The sequence below is a fragment of the Molossus molossus genome, unplaced genomic scaffold, assembly GCF_014108415.1.
Source record: "Molossus molossus isolate mMolMol1 unplaced genomic scaffold, mMolMol1.p scaffold_m16_p_4, whole genome shotgun sequence".
NCBI classification, from domain to species: Eukaryota; Metazoa; Chordata; class Mammalia; order Chiroptera; family Molossidae; genus Molossus; species Molossus molossus.
Window position 1 is genome coordinate 45,319,190 of NW_023425377.1, and position 23,246 is coordinate 45,342,435.

Genomic DNA, 23,246 nt, shown 5'->3' on the forward strand with positions numbered 1-23,246 from the left:
ACTGTTGAAGGCAGCATTGGAATCTTAAAAAACTCTCAAGTGGCTATTCTCTGAATGTCAGGTATGACACTGGGAAATGCTGCCACTGAGCTGGGCTTCCTGAATTTAATGAGAATATGGAATTCTATAAGGGCAAGAGCCAAACAGCTGCATTTCACTCACTGCAAAGGCCAAAAGAGCATGGTTACCATAAATGGCAGTAGAGTCAAGAGGTAGAGGGAATGGTTTGACCTGCAAAGATTTTTGATATTGCCTAACTGGTCGTGGAGTACTAAGACTGAAACAGATACACATTTTACTAAAGTCTCATATTTGTGTAAGCACTAAGTGTCTAGCCTTAGTGAACAGAAGTCTGATTTGACTCACCACAGCCAGGAATTGCATTCTAGATCAAATTCCACAGACAGCAGGCTAGATCCCTTTGAGGAAAGATTTTGCTACACTGTCCAAAACCCATATTGTTATTCTACCTTCTAGTCCTTCCTGATGGGAACTGTATATTGGGTAAAGGAAAATAATCTGACTTTTGGATAATTACTGGATTACTGACTATAAACTAATTTCTGGTGATGCTAAATTGCCACTGCAGTCCCACAGTTGGAGCAAGAGCTTATGGAAGACAGATCATTCAACCAAATTTAACCAGACTTTGCTTAAATCTGTCTGTCTCATAGTGAGGCCAAGAGCCCCTGGTCCCACCCCATAGTAATTTTCTTAATTCTGAAAGGTCTATTTATTTATTATTATTTTAAATCAACACCCAAGGACATGATTCCATTTATTTTCAGATAGTGGAGGGAGGGGGAGAAAAAGAGAGAGAGAGAGAAACATCGATATGACAGAGACACATCGATTGGTTGCCTCCCGCATGACCCTGCCCAGGGCTGGTGGGGACACACTGCAACTGAGGTACATGCCCTTGGTCCCAATCGAACCCGTGACTCTCTGGTCCACAGGCCGGTGCTCTAATTGCTCAGCCAAACTGGCCAGGGCTGGAAGGACTATTTAAAATAGACATACTCAAAAGACTTTAGATGGTGAACATAGATGTCGTATTATAAAGTTGTACACCTGAAATTTATATAATGTTATTAACCAATGTTATTCAATAAATTTAATTTACAAAAACAAAAATTGGCAAAAAAACCCTCTTCCCCTTTTTGGTGCCATGATGAGGGCTTTTATGGGAGTGATGCCAATGCAAGCCGCCAGACATGGAGAAAGCCTGATTATACCTGCACGTGCAGAGTTGTTTACAGGTGAGAGACCCCAACTGAGGAAATGTGAAACCTTTACACTGAGAAATAAACATGTCTGCTCTTTGCTCCAAAGAGAGACACTGACTTTATCTTCCAAGACTGTTCACTACACAAACATCCCTTAGAAGATATTCCAGAACAAAAGCAGACAGTGCCAAGACTTGTGGAAATATGAGAGACCTATGAAGAATTGCCTCCCAACAGGAAATTTCACATATTTTATTGAAAAAAAATCTAAGAAATCATGTGAATCATGTACAATATTTTCTCACAAGAAAAAATTTAAGCTGTTTTTTTAACGTTTCACAGAATTGTAAAACTTTTTAATTTTTAAAAAGAAAAAACACAATGAAACTACCACAGTATTATCAGCTTTTTGTTTTTCCTTGTTTCTAGGCAAAAGGCTGAAAAATATTTAGTAAATTTTGTCATGATTTGTGAGGCTAAGTACTACATTCTTTTAAAATCTGCTAGAAAGATATAAGGAAATGGGTGGATCAATGTTTTTCTTTGTTCAAATTATTTAAAAAAGCTAAAATCTAATGACAGCATGTTAAAATAATACACGTTTTTGTAGGATGTTACCATTTCTATAACGGTTTCTCTACACTATACCGACAGTGCAATGTTGATTCAGTGTAAATCATTAATTACAGTGTTTCATTGTTACAATACTTGGGTTCAAGTACATGTTCATGAATATGATCAAAGTCTCTATTTTGACTTTTTCTTTCCCATTATTAAAATAAGGTTATAATTACAGTAGAATTTTTCCTATATATGTCTCTACATCTGAACCAAATTTATAATACATTCTCTAAAAACCTGTTCAACACTATGAGGTTTGTTATGTTTACACATCTCCTTCAGAGTACAGAAAGTGGGCTGATTCTGCATCAGGACACCAAATCAAAAATAATTTCTTCCCACAGACAGCTAAACTATTACACTAAATTAGTATACATTCTGCATAACTCAATGGTATTGGTGGGGAGTGAGTAGCACCTTGGAGACAACCCTAACAAAAAAAGGTGTTTTTTTAAGCCTAATGATATTAATTTTTTTTTCCTTTTTTTTCTTTTATTCTGGTAACTGGATCGAACTTATTCATATAAAATTACTTATGAAGTCCTATAGTCTAAATCACAATATTTGTATTACCAAAACAAACACCATATTGGATGTTTGGCAGGCCCCCAAATAAATTAATTTGATTAAATTATATGTAATCTGATAATATTTGGTCTGAAAAACATGCTAGTGTGTGTGTTTATAAATAATGTAATTGCAAAGAGCTGTGAGCCAGCCAGCCTGCTAGAGGTCAACTCTTTTGCTGCAGCTTTTGGGCATAGAAGTCCCTGCATGTCTCACAGCAGCGCTGATACCACCGCATGTCCTGACACAGGTTCTTCTCGCGTATCACTCGGCAGTACACAGGCCATTGATCTCCCAGGCACTTGAAAGTCAGAGCAGCTGTGAAGCAGAACACAGGGAACTCAATACCTGTAAATACCCCAGGTGTTATCAGTAGACGCAAATAGCAATCATGTAAGTGAGGATTTTGTACTTTTACATTGACTCATTTATATTACCTCTGGAACTTAAAACACAGAGATATACACACACACAAACACATACCCTGAAATAAAGGAGTAAAGTGAATCAGTAGTGTTCTCACTGATCGAAGACAGATATCCCAAATTCAATGTGTTGTCTGCGAATGGCCTTTAAGATTCAATTATATGGCTTTCAATTAAGTTTTTTTCAGATTTTTATTTGAGAAGTTTAAAAAGACAAATAAATGTGCTCAATATATCTACCTTTATGGGAATAAAAATTAATAAGTATTGTTATGGATGAATTTACAAAGAAATAGCAAAACAAAAATATGTTCACATGTTTTATTTTTTCCTTCCTCTTTTTTTATATTTCAATTACAGTTTATATTCAATATTATTCTGTATTAGTTTCAGATGTACAGCAAAGTGGTTAGAAAATCATGTACTTTACAGAGTGGTCCACTGATGCTTCAAGTACCCAGCTGGCACCATACATAGTTATCACAATATTATTGACTATATTCCCCCCAAGCTGTAGTTTACAATTGTGACTATTCTGTAACTATGAATTTGTACTGCCTAATCCCTTCACCTGTTTCACCCAGTCCCCCAAACCCCTCCCCTCTGACAGCTGTCAGTCTGTTCTCTGTATCTATGAGTCTGTTTCCATTTTGTTTGTTCAGACATGTCTAAGTGGGATAGCTGGGGATAGTGATTTAATGCACCTTTAAAATCAAAACTGTTTACCATGAGACTGAAATTTATAGCATTAAATGTTTGAAATGAGAACTTGATACAAAAAAAGTGGTCATGTAAATTTGGGCTCAGGTTTTCTGAAGAAATAGTATGTTCTGGCATGTATAATAAAAGTCAGTCCTGCTACAGTTCTTTCTTTTGCCACTATTCTAATATGATTCAGTATTTCACACTAAAAAAAACTTGGATTTTACAATCACTGTGCTTCTGTGTTTGGGGGTACACCTTCAAGATATAATAAACAAAAATATGTAATTTTAATTTAATTCTTCTTTTAATTCATTCACTATTTTATGGCACAGGCATCAAGAATTCCAAGTTGTTGGAGAAAGGGATTATGTTGCTTTGAATACATGGATTTAGCTGCATTTGCTATACTTTTTGTTTTATCTAGTTTTAATTCTACTTGAGCTGATTATTTCTTAGAAATGTTAATTATTTGGCTCAAAAAAGAGAATATTTGTATTTCCATGAAGAACCAAACTTTTCCATTTGATTGAATCTTATGCCTGGAAGAGTATGACAATTTATGATTAAATTGTTGTCCTGAAGTTTATGTGCACAGATCAAACTGAAGGTGTTAAACATAGATTAACCCCATAACAGCCAGGCAGCAGTGCTGGTAAAGCCACTAACTGCCACAGATATAAAGACTGATTCATTCATGAATATTTGCTATGTGCGTGCAGGCTATATTTACTTAAAATACATACTCTACTTCTTCATGATGGATTAGATTAAATAACAGAAATTAAAAATATACATGAAAACATTTTACAACATAAAAATCTATGTAAATGAATGTTACTGGTAGTTATTTGTGTTTAATATCATGTGCTTAAATATGAAATAAAAAATGGTACCTCTTGTTTGGTGGTGTAAATCCATGCACCAATTCATCTTGAAAGACATTTTTTATTCTCTTACCAAAAGATAATTTGTACCCAGGATCACAAGGAAGGCTGTTAACAATGGAGAGATCTAAGGTATATACTACCACATACCTTTCTACTAAACATTATCTTAATTGATAGTTCTGCCACAGACTGGTCAGAACCCAAAATATGGTTACAGCCTTCAGCCCTTTATATGATGACCTTGGATAGTGTGATTCATACTTTCAGGGTCTGGATCTGAGTAGATTAAAAAATCAAAATAGTTTAGTCTTTAGGATTTTTTTACCCGCCTGGCCATTTGGACTAAATCATTAAATAGAGCCAATTTAGTTAGGATCAAACTAATTAGTATGCATTTATAATTAAGCTTTAAAATGATGTGCAAAATAGAAGCCACGAGTATTTCCATATTTCTCAAAACCAACCCTTTTTGTGGTCTGCTTACCCAGCCTGGGTGACGTTATGGTATTTACATTAATCTTCTCGTTGCAGGGCTGAAGGTGGCATGGCCTGTAAGCTGCAGGCTTTTCTGAAGAAAAACATTCATTTCCATGTCTCCCTGTGATCTTATGCATGCACTGGATGACACGGGACTGCGTTCCTTTGCCACAGGTGATCGAGCACTAGGAGAGATACAGAGGCTTGTTAAAAGTCCTTATTGCTGTGTCTCTTTTCTAGGCTGCGAGCCACCTTCTCCCTGTATTTCTTTTTGTCGTTGTTGTTAATCTTCACCTGAGGATATTTTTTCCATTGATTTTTAAGGAGAGTGTAAGGGAGGGAGGGAGAGGGGGAGAGAGACGTTGACTGGTTGCCTCCTTCATGTGCCCTGACCGGGGTTGGGGATCAAACCTGCAACCCAGGTAGCGCCCTTGACCAGGAATCGAACCCAAGACCCTTCGGTGTACAGGCCGACGCTCTAACCACTGAGAACACAGGCCAGGGCCTCCCTGTATTTCTTAAAATTGAACACGAGCTACAATATCTAGAGTTGATGCAAAACATGGGTTAGAAGCGTTGATGCTCTTACTTGGGTACAATGTTATCTGTGCCCTCTGGCTGACCTCAGGCAGGACATAGGCGAGTAAAGATGGATAAAGAAAGCCTGGAGTGAAATAGAAGGACTAACATGAGATATGCACTTGGGAAGACAGTTATAAGGTTCTAATATCTAGTTTGCAACAGAAACTTGATTCGCTATTTTTTAATTTTGTCATTGATCTCAAGAGTTAGCATACGCCCAACCACGGGCTGGATGCCTGTTGCAATCCTTCAGCCTCCTCATCTACTCCGTTTGCACTGGCCTTGACATGTTTATCAACAGTTTCAACATGGCTTATCAACCTGATGTGTTATGGAAATCAGCTGCTATTTCTTGGCAGCTGATACAACATGTGATATTGTGGTAATAAAAATATTTGATAATCTAGACTTTTCTAATAAAATACCCTTTTAATGGATTCCTTGTATTTCATAATGTAGTTTATCTTCATTTATAAGCTATTTTGCAAAGAAAAACACATTTGATCTACAATGATCTCTTATTAGAGAAGTCTCTTGGGTCCCCATGTATCACCAGATTTGATTTGTTACACAAATAAACTGGTCCTTTTTTGACTAGAAGAAACCACAATGACTTTATGGTATCATAATTACATGTGAGAGAGGGAATATGCTTGTGTTTCTGAAAATAATGACTTATTTTACTAGTCATATTATTCACTAGCCACATATATTTTTCCCCTTTTGCTTTACCAAGTCATTATTAGGACTGCACCTTCTTTGCTATCAGTTCTTCCTTTATATTATCATGGGTCCCAGGTTCTTCTCATTTTCATTTGCACTAGAAGCATTCTACACAAACCCTTTTCACCTCAAGCCTAGTCTACTATGTACACTTTGTCTTTAGTCCCCAGTCTTCCTTATTAACACTAAATATGTATTCTTCCAAAATTGCTTTACATATGTAATCTTGGACAAAAAGCTCTGGTTACTGAACTGTTGCCTTCAAGATAAAGCCCAGTAGCCCAGAATCTCCAGGCTGGTTTCTATTTACCTCCTTGCCCTTATTTTCCACCCTTCACTTTAGGAATGATTTGCTCTATTATAGACTAGTTATGCCCATGCAATTTCTATTCCCACATCTACAACTATGTTCATAGTATTCTCCTTTCCAAATACCTGGCTGCCTTTCAAATCAGCCTCAAACCCACTGCCTCTATTAAGTGTTCCACAATTACCCCAACTATGTATGCATATTTATGGTTTAAAACTATATATCGATATCTATAAGGCTATCACTTAGAATCACATGGAGAATATTTTTTAAATTGTAGAGTTTAAGACCTGGAATTTCTCAGATAAGCAAATCTGCTTGGCAACCTGAGTTTGGAAACTATTGCTTAATAATACGTGTTCTGTATTGAACATACTCCAATTTGTATCACTTCTTATTTTTGATTAGTATCTTTTAATGCACCTAGTTTGCCTTTTCTAGTAGACAGTAAATCTCTTGAAATTAGGCTCATTGTTATGCCACCCTCAGTAATAAGACTTACACGTCAGTTACGAAAATAGCTTACTAAGAATAACAAAATTCTGTGTGCATGCCATTACATGAATCTACTTTACAGATAATTGTATTCAAAATTTTATTCTGCAAATATTTCTACATAATACCCTCTTTGTAGCTAATGAATTCTTAGCTTTCTGTAGATAGCAGATTAAGAACAACAACTGGAATGTTATGTCCCTTTAAATCTGATTTTTTTTCTTGTTAACCTCTACAGGATCTTAATCTCTCCAGTTAAGTTTAAGCTTTATTGTAACCTAAAATTATTATAAGAGTAACTGTTTGACATGATCTTTCTTCCTTGAAAGTATTTTAATACTACTCTAGAAAATTGATATAATTTTATAAATGAAGACATTATGCTTCTTAGACAAATATTTTCAAGAAATTTAAAATATTTAAACTAAAAACATTTAAAGAGTTAAGTTATTATGAAAAAATATCATTCTACTATCTACTTCTAAAATTTATGTAGATCTTGAAAGTAGTTACAGAATTTGAGAAGCCAGAAAAATAACAGAAGCTTTATAATGGATAAACTCATTCTGGTGAGAAGGTTCTCAGTCAGGTCTCAATCAAGTCCGGGAATCAGTCACATACTATTTCTGAAACTTTTGATTACTTTTATATCAACTTTATAGGACATGAACAAGCCATTTTTCAGAATTATAAAAATTTAATGATGTAACTATAAACATCTGATAACTCAGAATACATAATTTTAGCAGATAATGGCTGAATAACATCTTTCATAAGGATCTAAAGAACTAGAGAAAAAATTGTTAGTTGTATTCCTTTTGTAAGTTAAATTTTGTAACTTGTATTTAGAATAACCTAAAAATAAAAATAGTATCCAGGAAATAATAAAGGTTCTAAAATTCATTTAACTAAAACAGACTTATTTTTGCCTTTCAAAGATACAGAATAAGCTTTATTATAAAATACAGAAAATATCAAGCTCTTACTAGTAATTATTTTCTTTGTAAAATATATTTTGATAAAAAATTTATTACAAATGTGTAAAAAATGAAGATATTTGAAATGGAAAAATTGAAATCCCAAGGTATGTTCTAACCTAGTTCTTATTTTATTATAGAACATACTACTAAATAATTGAATATTTTCTCAAATCATATTACTATGATTAAAGATAGACATTAAAAGAAAAAGTCAAAATAATTCTGGCCTTAAAATAAGGAGACCTGGGCTCTAATATTGACTCTAGCAACTAATTTACCTGAGACTTATTTTTTCTTTTTGGTAAGCAAGGCATTGGAATAGATCGTAGCTACAATTTCAGTTCTACATTACTATGAAAGTAAAAATTCCAAATATCTTACTATTACAAGTTATTGTAGTCTGGCATTTTTTAAGTGGTGAAGCTGTATAACAGTAAGGATTCTAATCTCATTATGACAGAAATTCTGTTAAATGAAGTCTCAAAATACAATTTACTTGAATGTATATTTATTGGTTTTTTAATATTTATTGGTTGCCCATTACGTTCAGGATTCTGTGCAGAAAATAAAAACAGCAGAAATTATTAATACTGTGAATCTGTTACTTAATTCAATAAAATTTATTACAAAACACATGATATAAAGACTATAGCCTTCTACTAAAGGCCAAAATGCTAAGATGTCAACATCAGTTTGCTAGCAACTGGTAAATAAACACAAGGTTACCAGATAACTTGCCAATGATCTTTCTTTTACAAGGAAAATTTCCTGACAAGAGTATTTTTTAAACAGAGAATTGTAGCCCTGGCTGGTTTGGCTCAGCGGGTACAGCATCAGCCGATGGACCAAGTCAGGGTCCAGCAGGAGGCAACCAGTCGATGTGTTTCTCACGTCAATGTTCCCTCTCTCTCTTTCTCTCTCTCTCCCTCCCTCCTTCCCACTCTATCTGAAGATAAATGGACACATATTCTCTGGTGAGGATTAAAAAGAGAGAGAGAGAATTGTATTGCCTGACAGATATTTGGTTCCCCAAACAGTTTACTACTGCCTTGAGGGACCTTTGAAACAAAACATCCTATGAATCAATTTCACGAACCAAAAGCCTTTAATTCTGAACAGCTAACACAATCCTGATGTCCCAGCTTTACTAAAGTAAAAAGGAAATAGTAATCTTTAGAACAAACTTAGAACAGCTTAGAAAACTGCTCATATGACTGCGGAGTTAAACAGTATTTTGACAGAGACAACATGGCATAAGGAAAACTGGTGTTGGTCATCCCTCTTTCCCATCAAAAGTGAGCCTCAACGTCTTTGGAAATGAGGTTTGCCTGTCTGACTTTGTGATAGTTATTGTTTCAATCTATCTTAGAAAATATGACCTTCCCTGCACTTGGGTACACATGACTAATATTTTTAGATAATATTGCTATAGATTTCTCTTAGAATAAATTCTTCCTTGACGTGGAATATTAGCGACAATTTCTAAGGCTGTATTAAATTATGTTTACACTATTGCTTGCATATCAAATACTAAACATGATAAGGGAAATTTTCTCAATAATTTAAACAGTTTGGACTATTAAAAGATTAGCGAAATACAGTATATGAGAACCACAAATACAAATGGTGGCGAATCAACAAGAAAAAGGCTTTATCCTCTTTTAAAATGAGATATACATGATAGAACTGTATAATCAAATTTATTATCTAAAACTTTATTTGCCTTCTGTCTTTCTTTTTTTTTTTTTTTATCCTTACCCGAGGACATTTTTTCCCATTTTTTGCACAGATAGAGTGGGAGGGAGAGAGAGGAAGAGAGAGAGAGAGAGAAACATCGACATGAAAGGGACACACCGAGTGGCTGCCACCCGCACGACCAACCAGGGCTGGGGACAAACTGCAACCGAGGTACATGCCCTTAGCGGGAACCGAACCTGGGTCTCTCCGGACCGCAGGTCGATGCTCTAACCGCTGAGCCAAACCGGCCAGGGCGCCTTCTGTTGTTCTTATGCCAGGTATTAAGAGCTGACCGACTCTGTTTTACCTAAGAAAATTTTATCTAAATAAACTGCAAGGGAAATATCTGGGGACATATAGGCAATGTCCAAGTTGGTGTGAGTGCACAATAGACCTTTAACTCAGATGTTTACAGTTTTCTAAAAATAGCCAAGGATTATCTTGTGATAGATAGAGATGTGAACTCTTGGAAAGTTTTATTGACTAAGTTAGATGAGAGCTATGAGTGGGCAGGGCTTGGCAGTACTGGTAAAGACAGTTTAAGATGGCAGAATGACTTGGCAAATTTATGGATTGGCCTAAATGCAAACAAATGAGGACAATAAAAAAAAATGTAGGAAAAAAAACCACTAAAAAATTAATAACAAGTTCTTAACTGTGGCGTTATCATAGAAACAAAGGAATGCAATGAACTCTAAGTGGCTATGATATCCAATGTAACAAACTAGCCAAGGTGTGGAATCCTTTTGTCACAAAGGATGGATAAGTGGTAAGGCCAAAAAGTAAACTAAAGAAAGAAACTGACCATGGAATTTTATTTCTGACATAGCATTATTTATGGCACTAATAGACAGTTCCTAAGTTCTTGGTGTAATACTTCGGAAAAGATTTAAGCACCTTAGAGAAAGACTTCAAGGAAAGGTCATTTATCCTGAAACATTTTATTGAAGTTATCATTTCAGTATGTTTAAGAGCAGTGTGCTTAAGAGTGTGTGCTGTCAAATAACTGACCTTATGAAATTACTTGTTTCAAGTCTAACCTGATATATTGAGGAAAATTAGGTTTTCATTAACACAATGGTATACATTTTTGATGGATCAGAAACTACATACATAATATGAATATATTCTATTGCTAAATGTTCATTATTTCATATAGAAATATTTTTTTACAATATAATTGAACATATGAAAATTCTGCATCATTTAAAAACAATCTGTGTGTTGTTTCTATAAATACCACTATGCCTACTGACATAAATCCACTAAATACCAGCGAAAGATAACAAGCATGCTCTGTAATATATTGACATGAGTAAAACATGTACATTCAAAGAGAAAGGGCTAAAGGCACCAATAAATAGTTATCTGCAAATTTGTAAAGTGTCAAAATGAGGGAGGAGAATAGTCACCATGATTTTAGGACGTTCTCAAGGTTTGCCATAGTACCACTTGAACCTACTTTTGCAAGGTGTAAAATTATTTCTCTGTCATTGAAAATTCATGAATCATAAAGTAATTTCCATAATAGCTCATGGTATAATCTACCTAGTACTGTGTCTCTGTCAAATTCACCAAAGAACATTGTTGTCTTCTTGTCCAAGAACTAACCTATGTACTTCTGGTCAACTTAATTTCACTCAAGAATCCTTTATAAGTGAGATATCCATACATATCTAACTACTGTCCTATTTCAAGAGGAGATATTCTTTCTACAGATCTCTGATTCTTGTAGTGCTTCTGTGCTCCACGGGTTCTGAGATCAAGTAGATTTATTCCAGATATGTGATTTTTAACATGGAGCTAAAAGAGACTTCCACATCTAGTCTTAGGTATTGGGATTCTATGGTAAAATGCCAAACTTTAAAATTATTGGTTAAATGAGTTTCTACCTTTCCTTTCAGGACTTCAGAGTTGTCACTGATTGGGTGCTAGTTATTTGTTACTCTGAATATTGAGATAACTTAGTTTTGGGAACCAACTAGGATATGATGGTATAATAAATTTGTATACTTAGGTTAAATAATCAATTAGTTTGCTAATGAGTTTATAGAACTATTAACCTGTGTATGTTAAACTCTAATGTTAAACTGTAAAACCGTTCAATCTGTAAGTCTTGTAAAGTGTACTCTTAAACATTACAAATCAAACAAAGATGCAGAAAATGCAATAGTAAAAGTTCATACTACTATAAAGTATTATTTTGGGTTTGGTGGTTAACAGACAACTAAACTAGGACTGGTCTGATTTTGAATTCCTTAAAAAACAAATTTCAGTGTATTTAGGGGTTAAAAATAATAATTCTCACACTTGGCCAGCACAGAGATTACCCGAGATTCCTTCCTTCTAGACTGTGCCAAAGATATATATTTTGGAGAGAATGTGTATTCTCCAGGCCAGCAGCTAAGGAAGGCTCTGTAATGCTTTACTCATTTCCAGCTGGCCTTGGTAAAAATAGGAATTCCTAAATTAAGAGAAAATTGTCACTGGCAAAAAGAGTTCAAATTATTTTTTCTACCAATATAATATACAATCATACAGGACCTGATACAATCTGTAATGTTAAGTGTCAATCTATAACAAGGTTAACAACATTGCCTTGAATAATTTATCTTTGGGAATAAATGGATTATTTTAACAAGCGTTTTAACAAGAGTGAAGTAGCATTCACGGTGGAGAATGGATCTCAGAAGGAAACTAAATGATGACTTCTACTGGAAATTATTAGTGCAACATTCCTGTTCATTTATGTATATGTTTGGCAGTTCCATCTTTCAACTTTTAATAAAGTGAGTGTGAAACAAACATACTAAGGAACAAAAGTTAGGTTTGTTTTTTAAGATTTGCTATTTATTTTGGTCAGTGTTTCAGCATCTTTTTAAAGTAGTTCACATGGGTATTTGGGACTGAATCTATTCCTAGGGGTCAGACATTTGAGAATTTATTTTTGCATATGTGTTTAATTAATTCATCATTTGGTTATACAGTTCAAACTATTTTTGTTTCTTTAATAAAAACATTTGCATATAGTTATAGAAAATCAAGAAAATGCGTGGTGAAATCAAGCCGATTACTTATGAATGATCAGCAGAGATATGAATATGTTATGAAAAGACTGTCAAAATAACCAAAAAAATAATTTTTTATATTAAAGTACACACTGATCACCACCATGATGAAAGAAAACAAAGATGTTTTGCATTAAGAAGCAATTAATAACCACAAAGTCTTGGGCACACATGCAGTTCTGCCCGTGCTCGATCAATCGCAGGCTGTCACAGAGGTGAAAAAAAGATTATCAGGACATTCCTATTTTATCATTATCCTTCCAGTGAAACATCTTGCCACCAGAGAGAACTGCTGGAATGACAGGGATTTAATTTCCTTTTCAAATAACATACTTTCCTGGTCCAGTCCAACAACTATAGGTCAAAAATGGATCAGATCCTTCTGTGGCCACATTGGAGAAGTATGTGCATTTGTTTTGTTTCAATAAAGTCTTGATTTAAAATATCACAGAGAGCATAGATACCTTTAAATTATTCCAACCTCAAATAAATACTGCATTTGCCAGTTCACAAAGAAAAGTCGTGTGCTTTGCTTCCACCCACTACTTTTTTTCTTTCCAGGTTAGATCATTTCTGTCTAACCTGCCGGCCAGTGCTCCAGCCAGATGGACTCACAAGAATGCAAAAGAAGTCTGCCATTTTCCTTGAAGCTCAATGTCAAGAACCTATTTGGGTTCAACAGCACGTTCTTTAAATAAAGGTGAATTTATTTTTTCAAAAATCACATTTGTAGGTTGTTTGATTTTTCACACAGGAAAATGTCAGGGGAGTCATGTGTTTACATAAAATTATATCTGTTAGTTTAATTTTCCTGGAGAAAAATAAACCAGTTACTAATTATTTTGTAGGAAAATATAGTTTTTATATAGTTGTAATTGTTATGTAATTAGGTTTCAGAAATAAAATAGATCAGAAGAAAGGACATATAATATTTAGATGCATCACACATTTTTTGTTTGCTCGGTGAAAAAATTTTGCAGTCATTTATTCAATAAATATTCCCTATATGTAGTGCAATGTCTGGTCACTCAGATTTGTGATAAGGATGAAGGGAGGAACATATTCTTAATAAAACAGAAACAATATAAGACAACAAATAATTCATTGAGAAAATGCAAGTCAGTAAGTGCAAAGAAATTCTTATGTGAAATAAAAAAATCAGTAAGTAAAAATATTTTAAACATAAAACATTTCTGCCATTTATTGGGGAAGTCCCTTAAAAAATCAGGTACTTGAGGTGGTCCCTGAAGGACATGGAGAGTTGAAGAAACACATTCCAGGCACAGAGAAAATTATAAACACAGACATGAAGATTGTGGAAGTACACACTGCTCACACTTAAGCTTACTTAGTAGACATACTAAATTACTGACAGCACTGAGACCAATTTCAGTGGGTAGGTTAAGGACCAGAATATGCAAAGCTTTGAATGCCAAAGTATCTGGGAGATGATGGTACAGCAATGGGGAATCTCTGGAAGTATTGGGCTCTAAAACAGAGTGAGGAATTCACCCCGGTAAGCAAATGGATGTGAAAGAGGAAAAGTACGGAGGTAAGGAACATGTTAGAAATTCTTACTCTAGTCCTGGTGAAAAAATAAGGATGGTAGTATTATACTGGGAATAAAGAACAGCTGACAATTGGATAAAGATGTGATTACAAATGTGTGTGTGTGTGTGTGTGTGTGTGTGTGTGTGTGTGTGTTACTCGGCCATAAAAAGAGAATGAAATCTTACCATCTGTGAAAATATGTATGGACCTAGTGGGTATTATGCTAAATGAAATAAGTCAGACAAAGAAAGACAAATACCATATGATTTCACTTATGTGTGGAATCTAAAGAACAAAAAAAATGAATAAACAACCAGAAACAAACTCATAGATACAGAATACATTTTGATGGTTGTCAGATGAGAGGGCACTTGGGGGGCTGGGTGAAAAGGGGAAGAGATTAAGAAGTACAAATTGGTAGTTAGAAAATAGGCATGGGGATATAAAGTACCTAACAGGGAATACTGTCAGTAAGATTGTAATAATTATGTATGGTGCCAGGTGGGTACTAGACTTACTGAGGTGATCACTTCGTAAGTTATATGTCTAATCATTCTGTTACACACCTGAAACTAATATAATATTGAATGTGAACTGTAATTGAAAAAAATGAATTAATTAATAGAAACTGAGATGAAACCTTACTTGTGTATAGAAGAAATGCCAAGAGTAGCTTCCAGCCTGGATAAATGAGAAGATAATATTGATATTTTTCCAGAAAAAGGAAATTGGGTTGAGGAAACAAAATGAGGAATTTTAATTTAAATATTGCAAATTTGAGGAACTGTTGGAATACCAATGGCACAGTCCGAAGGCAGATGAAGTTTAATTTGAGAATAAAGATACAGACTTCTCCAACTCCCTCTGACCCAGTCCCCATCTCATTAACTGTTCTTAAAAGTACTTCTTCTTTTTTCTCACAAGTTTTCTCCTGTTCTTTGAGTACCTATTTCTCAGTCACCTTCACTACAAACACAACTTATTTTATAATATCTCAAAATGTTTTCCTGGAAAACTCTTGTGTGATTTATTCTTTCTTGAAGACCCAAATTAAATGAATATTACCCCATTAACAATTTTAAACCCCGTCTAAATGGAAATGACTCCAAAGTTTATATTTTCATCCCATTCCCCTCCTCTGAGCTACCCATTAGACACCAGCATTTAACTCTTTTATGGGCACACGAACATAAACCAAAATAGCCTTTTCCTCCAGCTTGATTCTTCACTAGGTGTTCCTTTCTCATATCGCAGGACCAGCATTTACACACGTTGCTCAGACCAGAAAGCTAACCTGGGAGTCCTTCTTAACATCGTCTTCTTCCTCACCTGCCCCACAGATAATCAACCCCAGTTCTTTTCATTTTGTCCTCATCACAATTTCTCTCCATTTCTACTGACAGTTCAATAGGAATAGCCAACATTTGTTCTCTGTATCAGACACAATGTTAAGAACTTTTCATGAATTATTTTATTTAGATTTGTTAACTTATTTGAACAAAAGATCCAGAATTCAAACAAAATGCTATCTGACTCCATACACTGAACTATATCTTACCTCTTAAAGACCCAAACCCTTAAAAAAACACTAGAGATTTTTTGCATTATAGAAACTTGCTATAAATATCCATATAACACATATATAAAGATAGACACCACTGCCATCTCTCTAAATTATAAAATTTCTCTAGATAAAAGATATACACATATAGTATGTATGCCTCATTTTTTAAAGCTAATATATCACTTCTGTGTTCAATCATACCAGCAAAATGCATTTGACTATGATGAGTAATATGAACATAGTAAAAATTCCATTCTTATATATCTGGGGCAATAAAAAGAATCTCAACACCTCTTTAAAAATAAAAATGAGTCCTGGCTAGTTTGGCTCAGCAGTTAGAGCATCGGCCTGTGGACCAGAGAGACCCGGGTTCGGTTTCTGCTAGGGGCACGTACCTCGGTTGCGGTTAGTCCCCAGCCCCAGTTGGGGTCGTGTGAGTGGCAACAAGTCGATGTGTCTCTCTCATATAGATGTTTTTCTCTCTCTCTTCCCCCCTTTCTCCCTCCTGCTGTATCTGAAGATAAATGCAATAATGGCCTTGGGTGAGGATGAAAGAAAAAAAAAAAAAGTGTCCCATTACTGGCAGTACAAAGAGACCAAGGTAAAACAATTTGACAGCCAATAGTTTGAGGATTTTTGTGCATAGTTTAGGGGAGCTATATTCTCCAGATAGAATGGTGAGTAGCAAGTTGTGTAGATGCTCAGTGGATGGATCCAAACAAAATTATAGTCTTTCTTGAGCCAAAGGATCCCATTTGTCATTGAATAATTTCTTCAGTGTCTGCTTACTCACAGAAAAGTGAGTTATCAAATAAAAGTTCCTATAATGCAAAAGATCTCTTATTCAGGATATCTTGGGATAGTTTTCTTCAATGTCCAAATGTTTAAAACCATGCCTACAATCTTTGATTTATATAATTCATTGGCTGATCCAACAACAATAGAATTTCAGTGTGATAGATTCATATTTGCTTATGGGGTGGTTGCTCAAATTCTCCTGCTTCATGAGATTGTTTAAAATAATAAAAACAATAAGCAGTTCTTTTTCCAAATATCAATAGACTTGTACACATTAGAAAATAATTCTGTAATTGAAAATAATTCTGCATAGAAATGATAATTCATCTCGAGAATAGTTTTCTAGATTATAGACAACTTTGGTTTGGTTTTAATCTATAAATTTTCTCTAATTTGAAAAAAAAAAATTTACTAAACTAGTCTTTGAAATTGGAATAATCTAATGTAAGCTTTCCTAAATTTCATTACGTTCAATAAATTAGCTACGTGCTCTGCAAAAGTGACTTTTGGTAAAAACAAAAACAAAAAAGAAATGAGATATACTATAATGTCCCTTTGAGATTTACTACATACAGAAGATTGTTAAAGGATCTGTAAAGTCCTACAGCAAAAAATATTTCCTTATTATCATTGTTTAACCACAGTATTTCTCATACATGGAGACTACAGGCCACATCCCAAGGAATGAATTTTCCATGGATCATACTTTTTAGAATGCAAGTCTCGAGAATTTGTAAATTATTATGAATTTAGTCTTATAAAAATGATAACATTCTGGTTTCCAGTAACTACCAATTTTACAATTGGTAAAGGTCATGGAATGGTTTTGAGCAGATTGGGAAGACAGTATATTTTCTTCATTATGGCAGTTCTCACTTTATTCATTCTTTTATTCTCTAGTTTCAGCCAAAACTTAACATTTTCTATTTTTACATTCTACTAGGGTATTTAATCTGGCTATTTACTGTTACTACTGTTACTTTAAATTTGAATGGGAAATTCTTCTAACAATTGATAGAGCTTCCCTCTACTGACCTGTAAGAACCCACTTAGTTTTCACTCTTATTAAAACCAGCAAGCTATGCCCAGCCCCAGTTGTTTTTCTGGGACCTCCTGCAAGTTGATTTTAATGGGTATATGCCTGCATTGGGTCAGTCCAGACATGTAAGACTCCATAATCGTTAGATCCTAGCCTGGTCATGAGGCAACAAGAAATCCTTCCTTTGGGACTTTTGAATTTAGTTCTTTTTGTCCCTTTAGATTCAATGCAAAAACACTAGGCTGCAGAGATGCATCATTAAAAACATGGCATTATCTAGTCATTTAGTTTAAGATATTCTTGATTGTATTGATTAAGATGTTTAAGTTTCCTTCAATGATTCACTGAATTTCTCTTCAGTGGAGAGAAATGTCCCCTTTGATTATCCATAATTTCCTACCAACTGTGATAAGTCACAATTACTACCGACAATGTTAATTTTAAGGAGTGACAAGCTTCTGTGTAGAAAATAGAAGGCATATCACCAAACCAGGGACCCTATGAGAATGGGAACAGCCTATTACAGCCTATTAACTTATTCAGAGCTTCAAATTCACATGACCTGTCTCTCTACAAATCCACTATTACAAAAAGTAAGAAAAAAAATATTTTTTTTAGAGATATGCGAGAAGGTGCAAATCAAGCCATTTACAGTGACTGGGGGCCAATCTGAATAAAGGTATGACAGAGTAATACGTCTTCTGTTAGTCTTTTTTCACTTGTTTTAAGTTTGTCGGTAAAGAAACTTTCATTAAATTGTTGTTTCTTTGATCTTGCACCTCCTTGCTGAATTGTTTTAATTTAATAATTATGCAATATGAGAACACTTAAAGGTTATAACATTTTATTATGCAAAGCCCCCTTAAAAAAGGAGCTGAAATAAATTCTATTTTTCAGTTTCTTTTTAAAAAATACAGTGCTAACTACTCAGGTAAAGGCACGCTTATTTTCCCATAGTTATTACAGTCCTAGGACAATGTAATACACTAGGTGGATTTCATTAACATCTGTAGTGTATGTGGTAAGAAAATTATTTTTACAAGAAATAATACAGATAGATGTAGGTTTTCAGTTACAACAATAAATTATGAAGCAATCAATATGTTTTATTATGAGTTTCAGCCACAGCACTGTTTTCAGAAAAAAATACAAAAAAATATTGTAAAACACCATTTTCAGATTTGTAACTATGTAGAATTAGAAAGTCTTCACTCAGAGAATGACCTGAGAATAAGTAGAATGCCTGTTAGTTTAAATGCAATTTATATAGTGAGAAAGCACATATTTAGTCTGATACAGTTCCCCGATTCATTAGAAAGAATTACCTTAGTTTTTGGATTCCTCTTCTAATTCCTCTTCTATTCAACTGAATAGACAGGTTTTCTTTTGCAGCACAAGTTAAAAATGACCTTTTCATACTGTAAGCTTTACATATAACATTTCTAAACAAAGATATACTATACTATCTATAAAATTAAATCATCCAAAATGATTTATTGTGCTTTAGCGTTATTTTGAATTATATCATCATAAAAAGATTCATAATCTCTTCTCCAAAATTGTATTAATCAGTCATAATTTGATATGTGGTCAAAACTATTCATTTCCCAGAATTCTAAAGGACTAAATTAAATTCAAATTGTAGTATATAACCCTGACCAATTTGGCTAAGCAGTTAGAGCATCGGCCCGTAGACTGAAGGGTCATGGGTTCGATTCCCGGTCAAGGGCTCATGCCTGGGTTGCAGTTTCGATCCCTGGCCCTGGTTGGGGTCATGCAGGAGGCAACAGATCGATGGGTCTCTCTCACATCGATGTTTTCTTTCTCGCTCTCCTTCCTTTTCACTATCTAAAAATCAATAGAAAAATATCTTTGGATGAGGATTACCACATACAAAAATTGTAGTATATAGAGTTAGAAAATACCCGGCGTGATAGGAAAAATGGCGGCGGAGTGAACGGAGGTACACAGACCGTCTCCCAGAACCAAACTGAAATTACAACTATAACACAGACAAATCAACAGGAAAAACCAACAGAAAAGCAGCTTGCGAGGACCATACAACGAGGGACACTGACTCCATCCCGGTAGGCTTGCGAAGGCGCGAGACGGGGCTGGGAGCCCACGGTCGGCAGCTCGGCAGCGGCCTTAGCTATAAGTGGCGCCCGCGGGTTACACTCCCAGGCGGCCCCACAGCGCAGCCGGGACAGAGGCTGAAACAGCCACAGCCACTCACCTTGGGCTCCGGCAGAGGGAGGGCGGACTGGACTGGAACTGTGTCAGGACACTCGGGGTTTGGAGGGCGCTCAGAGCTTTGGCTGAGTGCAGCCACTCAGGACGGTGGCCACATTGCTCCTTCCCATGGCTCTGGGGAGAAGCAGCAGCCCCTCCCTCGGAGATCCAACCCCACCCTGTGGGCCATTGAAGTGCTAATTGATGCTCAATAACAACCAGCATCTGCCCCACCCTCCTGAAAGCCCCTTGGCTGAGCACCAGAGGGAGTTTTTCAATCAACTGACAACCCAAAACTCATCAATTAACCTACACTGCTACCTTCCAGGCAAAAACCTAGAGGATAACAGTACGTTTCCTGGGCTGGCAACTTTAACCAGGAAAGTAAGACTTGACAGTGGTCTTCAACGCGGGTCCTCCCTCGCTCATCTAAACACAGGAGAGGGAGCCACAAACAGCAGAACACCAACACCCACAGGGAGAACTTGACAGGCTCCAAAGCCCACAGTGATAGCTAAAATGGTGAAACACAGAAACAGAAGCCAAATGAAAGAGCAAGACACCTCCACCGAAGATGAGATCAACGTGGAGCAATTAGGCATGATAACAGAGCTAGAATTCAGAGCCATGATCCTGAGGAAGCTGAACAGCATGAGTAAGGACATAGACACTGAAAATAAGCCAAATGGAAATTAAAAACCAACAAGAAGAGATAAAAAATGACATATCCGAAATGAAAAACACATTGGAAGGTTTAAAAAGCAGAGTAGGGGAAGCTGAGGACCGGATCAGTGAATTAGAAGACAGGGTAGAAAAAATCAACCAATCAGAAAAACAAAAGGAAAAAACTATTAAAAAACAGGAAGACAGCTTAAGAGAACTATGGGACAACTGGAAACGTAATAATATTCGCATCATAGGAGTCCCTGAAGAAGAAGAAAAGGAGCAAGGGATAGAGAATATATTCAAAAAAATAGTGAGAGAAAACTTCCCTAATTTGGTGAAGGAAGAAGGCATTCAAGTTCAAGAAGCACAGAGAGTCCCAAGTAAGAAGAACCCAAACAGGCCCACACCAAGACACATAGTAATTAAAATGCCACAAATTAAAGACAAAGAGAGAATCCTAAAAGCAGCAAGAGATAAGGAACAGGTTACCTACAAAGGGAACCCCATAAGGCTCTCAGCTGACTTCTCACAAGAAACACTACAGGCCAGAAGAGAATGGCATGAAGTAATCAAAGTCATGAAAAACAAGAATCTGAATCCAAGACTACTCTACCCAGCAAGGCTATCATTCAAAATAGAAGATCAAATAAAGAGCTTCCCAGACAAAAAAAAGCTAAGGGAGTACATTAGCACCAAACCAGCACTGCAAGAAATGTTAAAAGGACTGCTGTAATTAGCAGTAGAAATGGGAAGAAATATAGAAGCAAACTAAACAAAAATGGCAATAAATAAGTACATATCAATAATCACCTTAAATGTAAATGGATTGAATGCTCCCATAAAGAGACACAGAGTAGCTGATTGGATAAGAAACCATGACTCATCTATATGTTGTTTACAAGAGACCCACCTCTCAACAAAAGACTCACATCGGTTGAAAGTGAAGGGATGGAAAAAAATTTTCCAAGCAAATGGAAAGCAAAAAAAAGCTGGGGTAGCAATTCTCATATCTGATAAAATAGATTTCAAAATGAAGACCATAACTAGAGACAAAGACGGCCACTACATAATATTGAAAGGATCTATCCAACAGGAAGATATAACCTTGATAAACATATATGCACCCAATATAGGAGCACCAAAATATATTAAAAATCTTCTGGAGGACGTCCAAGGAGAAATTGACAACAATACAATCATAGCAGGGGACTTCAACACCCCGTTGACAGCACTGGATAGATCCTCTAGGCAAAAAATTAGCAAGGAAACAGAGACTCTAAATGAAGCACTAGACCAAATGGATTTAATAGATATCTACAGAGAATTACACCCCAAAACTACAGAATACACATTCTTCTCAAGTGCACATGGGACATTCTCAAAGATAGACCACATGATAGGACACAAACTAAATCTCTACAAGTTCAAGAAGATTGAAATCATACCAAGCATCTTCTCAGATCACAATGGCATGAAACTAGAAATTAATTGCAACAAGAACATGCAAAGACATTTCAACACATGGAGGCTAAATAGCATGTTATTAAACAATGAATGGGTCACCGAGGAGATCAAGGAAGAAATTAAAAACTTCCTGGAAACCAATGAAAATGAACACACAACAACACAAAATCTATGGGATGCAGCGAAAGCAGTTCTGAGAGGGAAGTTCATAGCACTACAGGCCTACCTCAAAAAACAAGAAAAATTTCTAATTGACTGTCTAACCTCACAACTTAAAGAATTAGAAAGCAAACAAAAAGAAAACCCCAGAGCAAGTAGAAGGAAGGAAATAGTAAAGATCAGAGCAGAAATAAATGACATAGAGACCAAAAAAACAATTCAAAGGATCAATGAAACAAAGAGCTGGTTTTTCGAAAAGATAAACAAGATAGATGGACCCTTAGCTAGACTCACCAAGAAACAAAGAGAGAGAACCCAAATACACAAAATCAGAAACGAAAGAGGAGAAGTAACAACCAACACCACGGAAATACAAAAGATCGTTAACAACTACTATGAACAACTATATGGCAACAAATTCAACAATCTCAGGGAAATGGACAAATTTCTAGAAACACACAGTCTCCCAAAACTATTCCCGGAAGAGATAGAAAACTTGAACAGACCAATAACAACTAAGGAAATTGAAGAGGTAATCAAGACTCTCCCAGCAAACAAAAGCCCAGGCCCAGATGGTTTCACGGGGGAGTTTTACCGAACATTCAAAAAAGAACTAACACCGATTCTCCTCAAACTACTTCAAAAAATTCAAGAAGAAGGAAGACTTCCAAACACATTCTATGAGGCCAGCATAATTCTAATTCCAAAACCAGAAAAAGACACTACGAAGAAAGAAAACTACAGGCCAATATCCCTGATGAACATAGACGCCAAAATCCTGAACAAAATACTAGCAAATCGGATCCAGAAATACATCAAAAAAATTATTCACCACGACCAAGTGGGATTCATTCCAGGGATGCAAGGCTGGTACAATATTCGCAAATCAATAAACGTGATACACCACATAAACAAAATGAAGAATAAAAACCACATGATCATATCAATAGATGCTGAAAAAGCATTCGAC

General features: G+C 35.5%; 1 protein-coding gene across 1 annotated transcript in view; it reads right to left on the reverse strand.

The window, feature by feature from the left end:
• Positions 1 to 1,211: 1,211 nt before the first annotated feature.
• Positions 1,212 to 23,246, reverse strand: part of ADAMTS19 (ADAM metallopeptidase with thrombospondin type 1 motif 19) — a 316,590-nt gene continuing 294,555 nt past the window's right edge. The window contains exons 22-23 of the mRNA XM_036241047.1: positions 4,916 to 5,093; positions 1,212 to 2,732 (exon numbers count right to left, since the gene is read on the reverse strand). Of these exons, the coding sequence (XP_036096940.1) occupies positions 2,581 to 2,732; positions 4,916 to 5,093 (330 nt within the window). The 3' untranslated portion in view covers positions 1,212 to 2,580. The remainder of the gene's footprint in view (positions 2,733 to 4,915; positions 5,094 to 23,246) is intronic.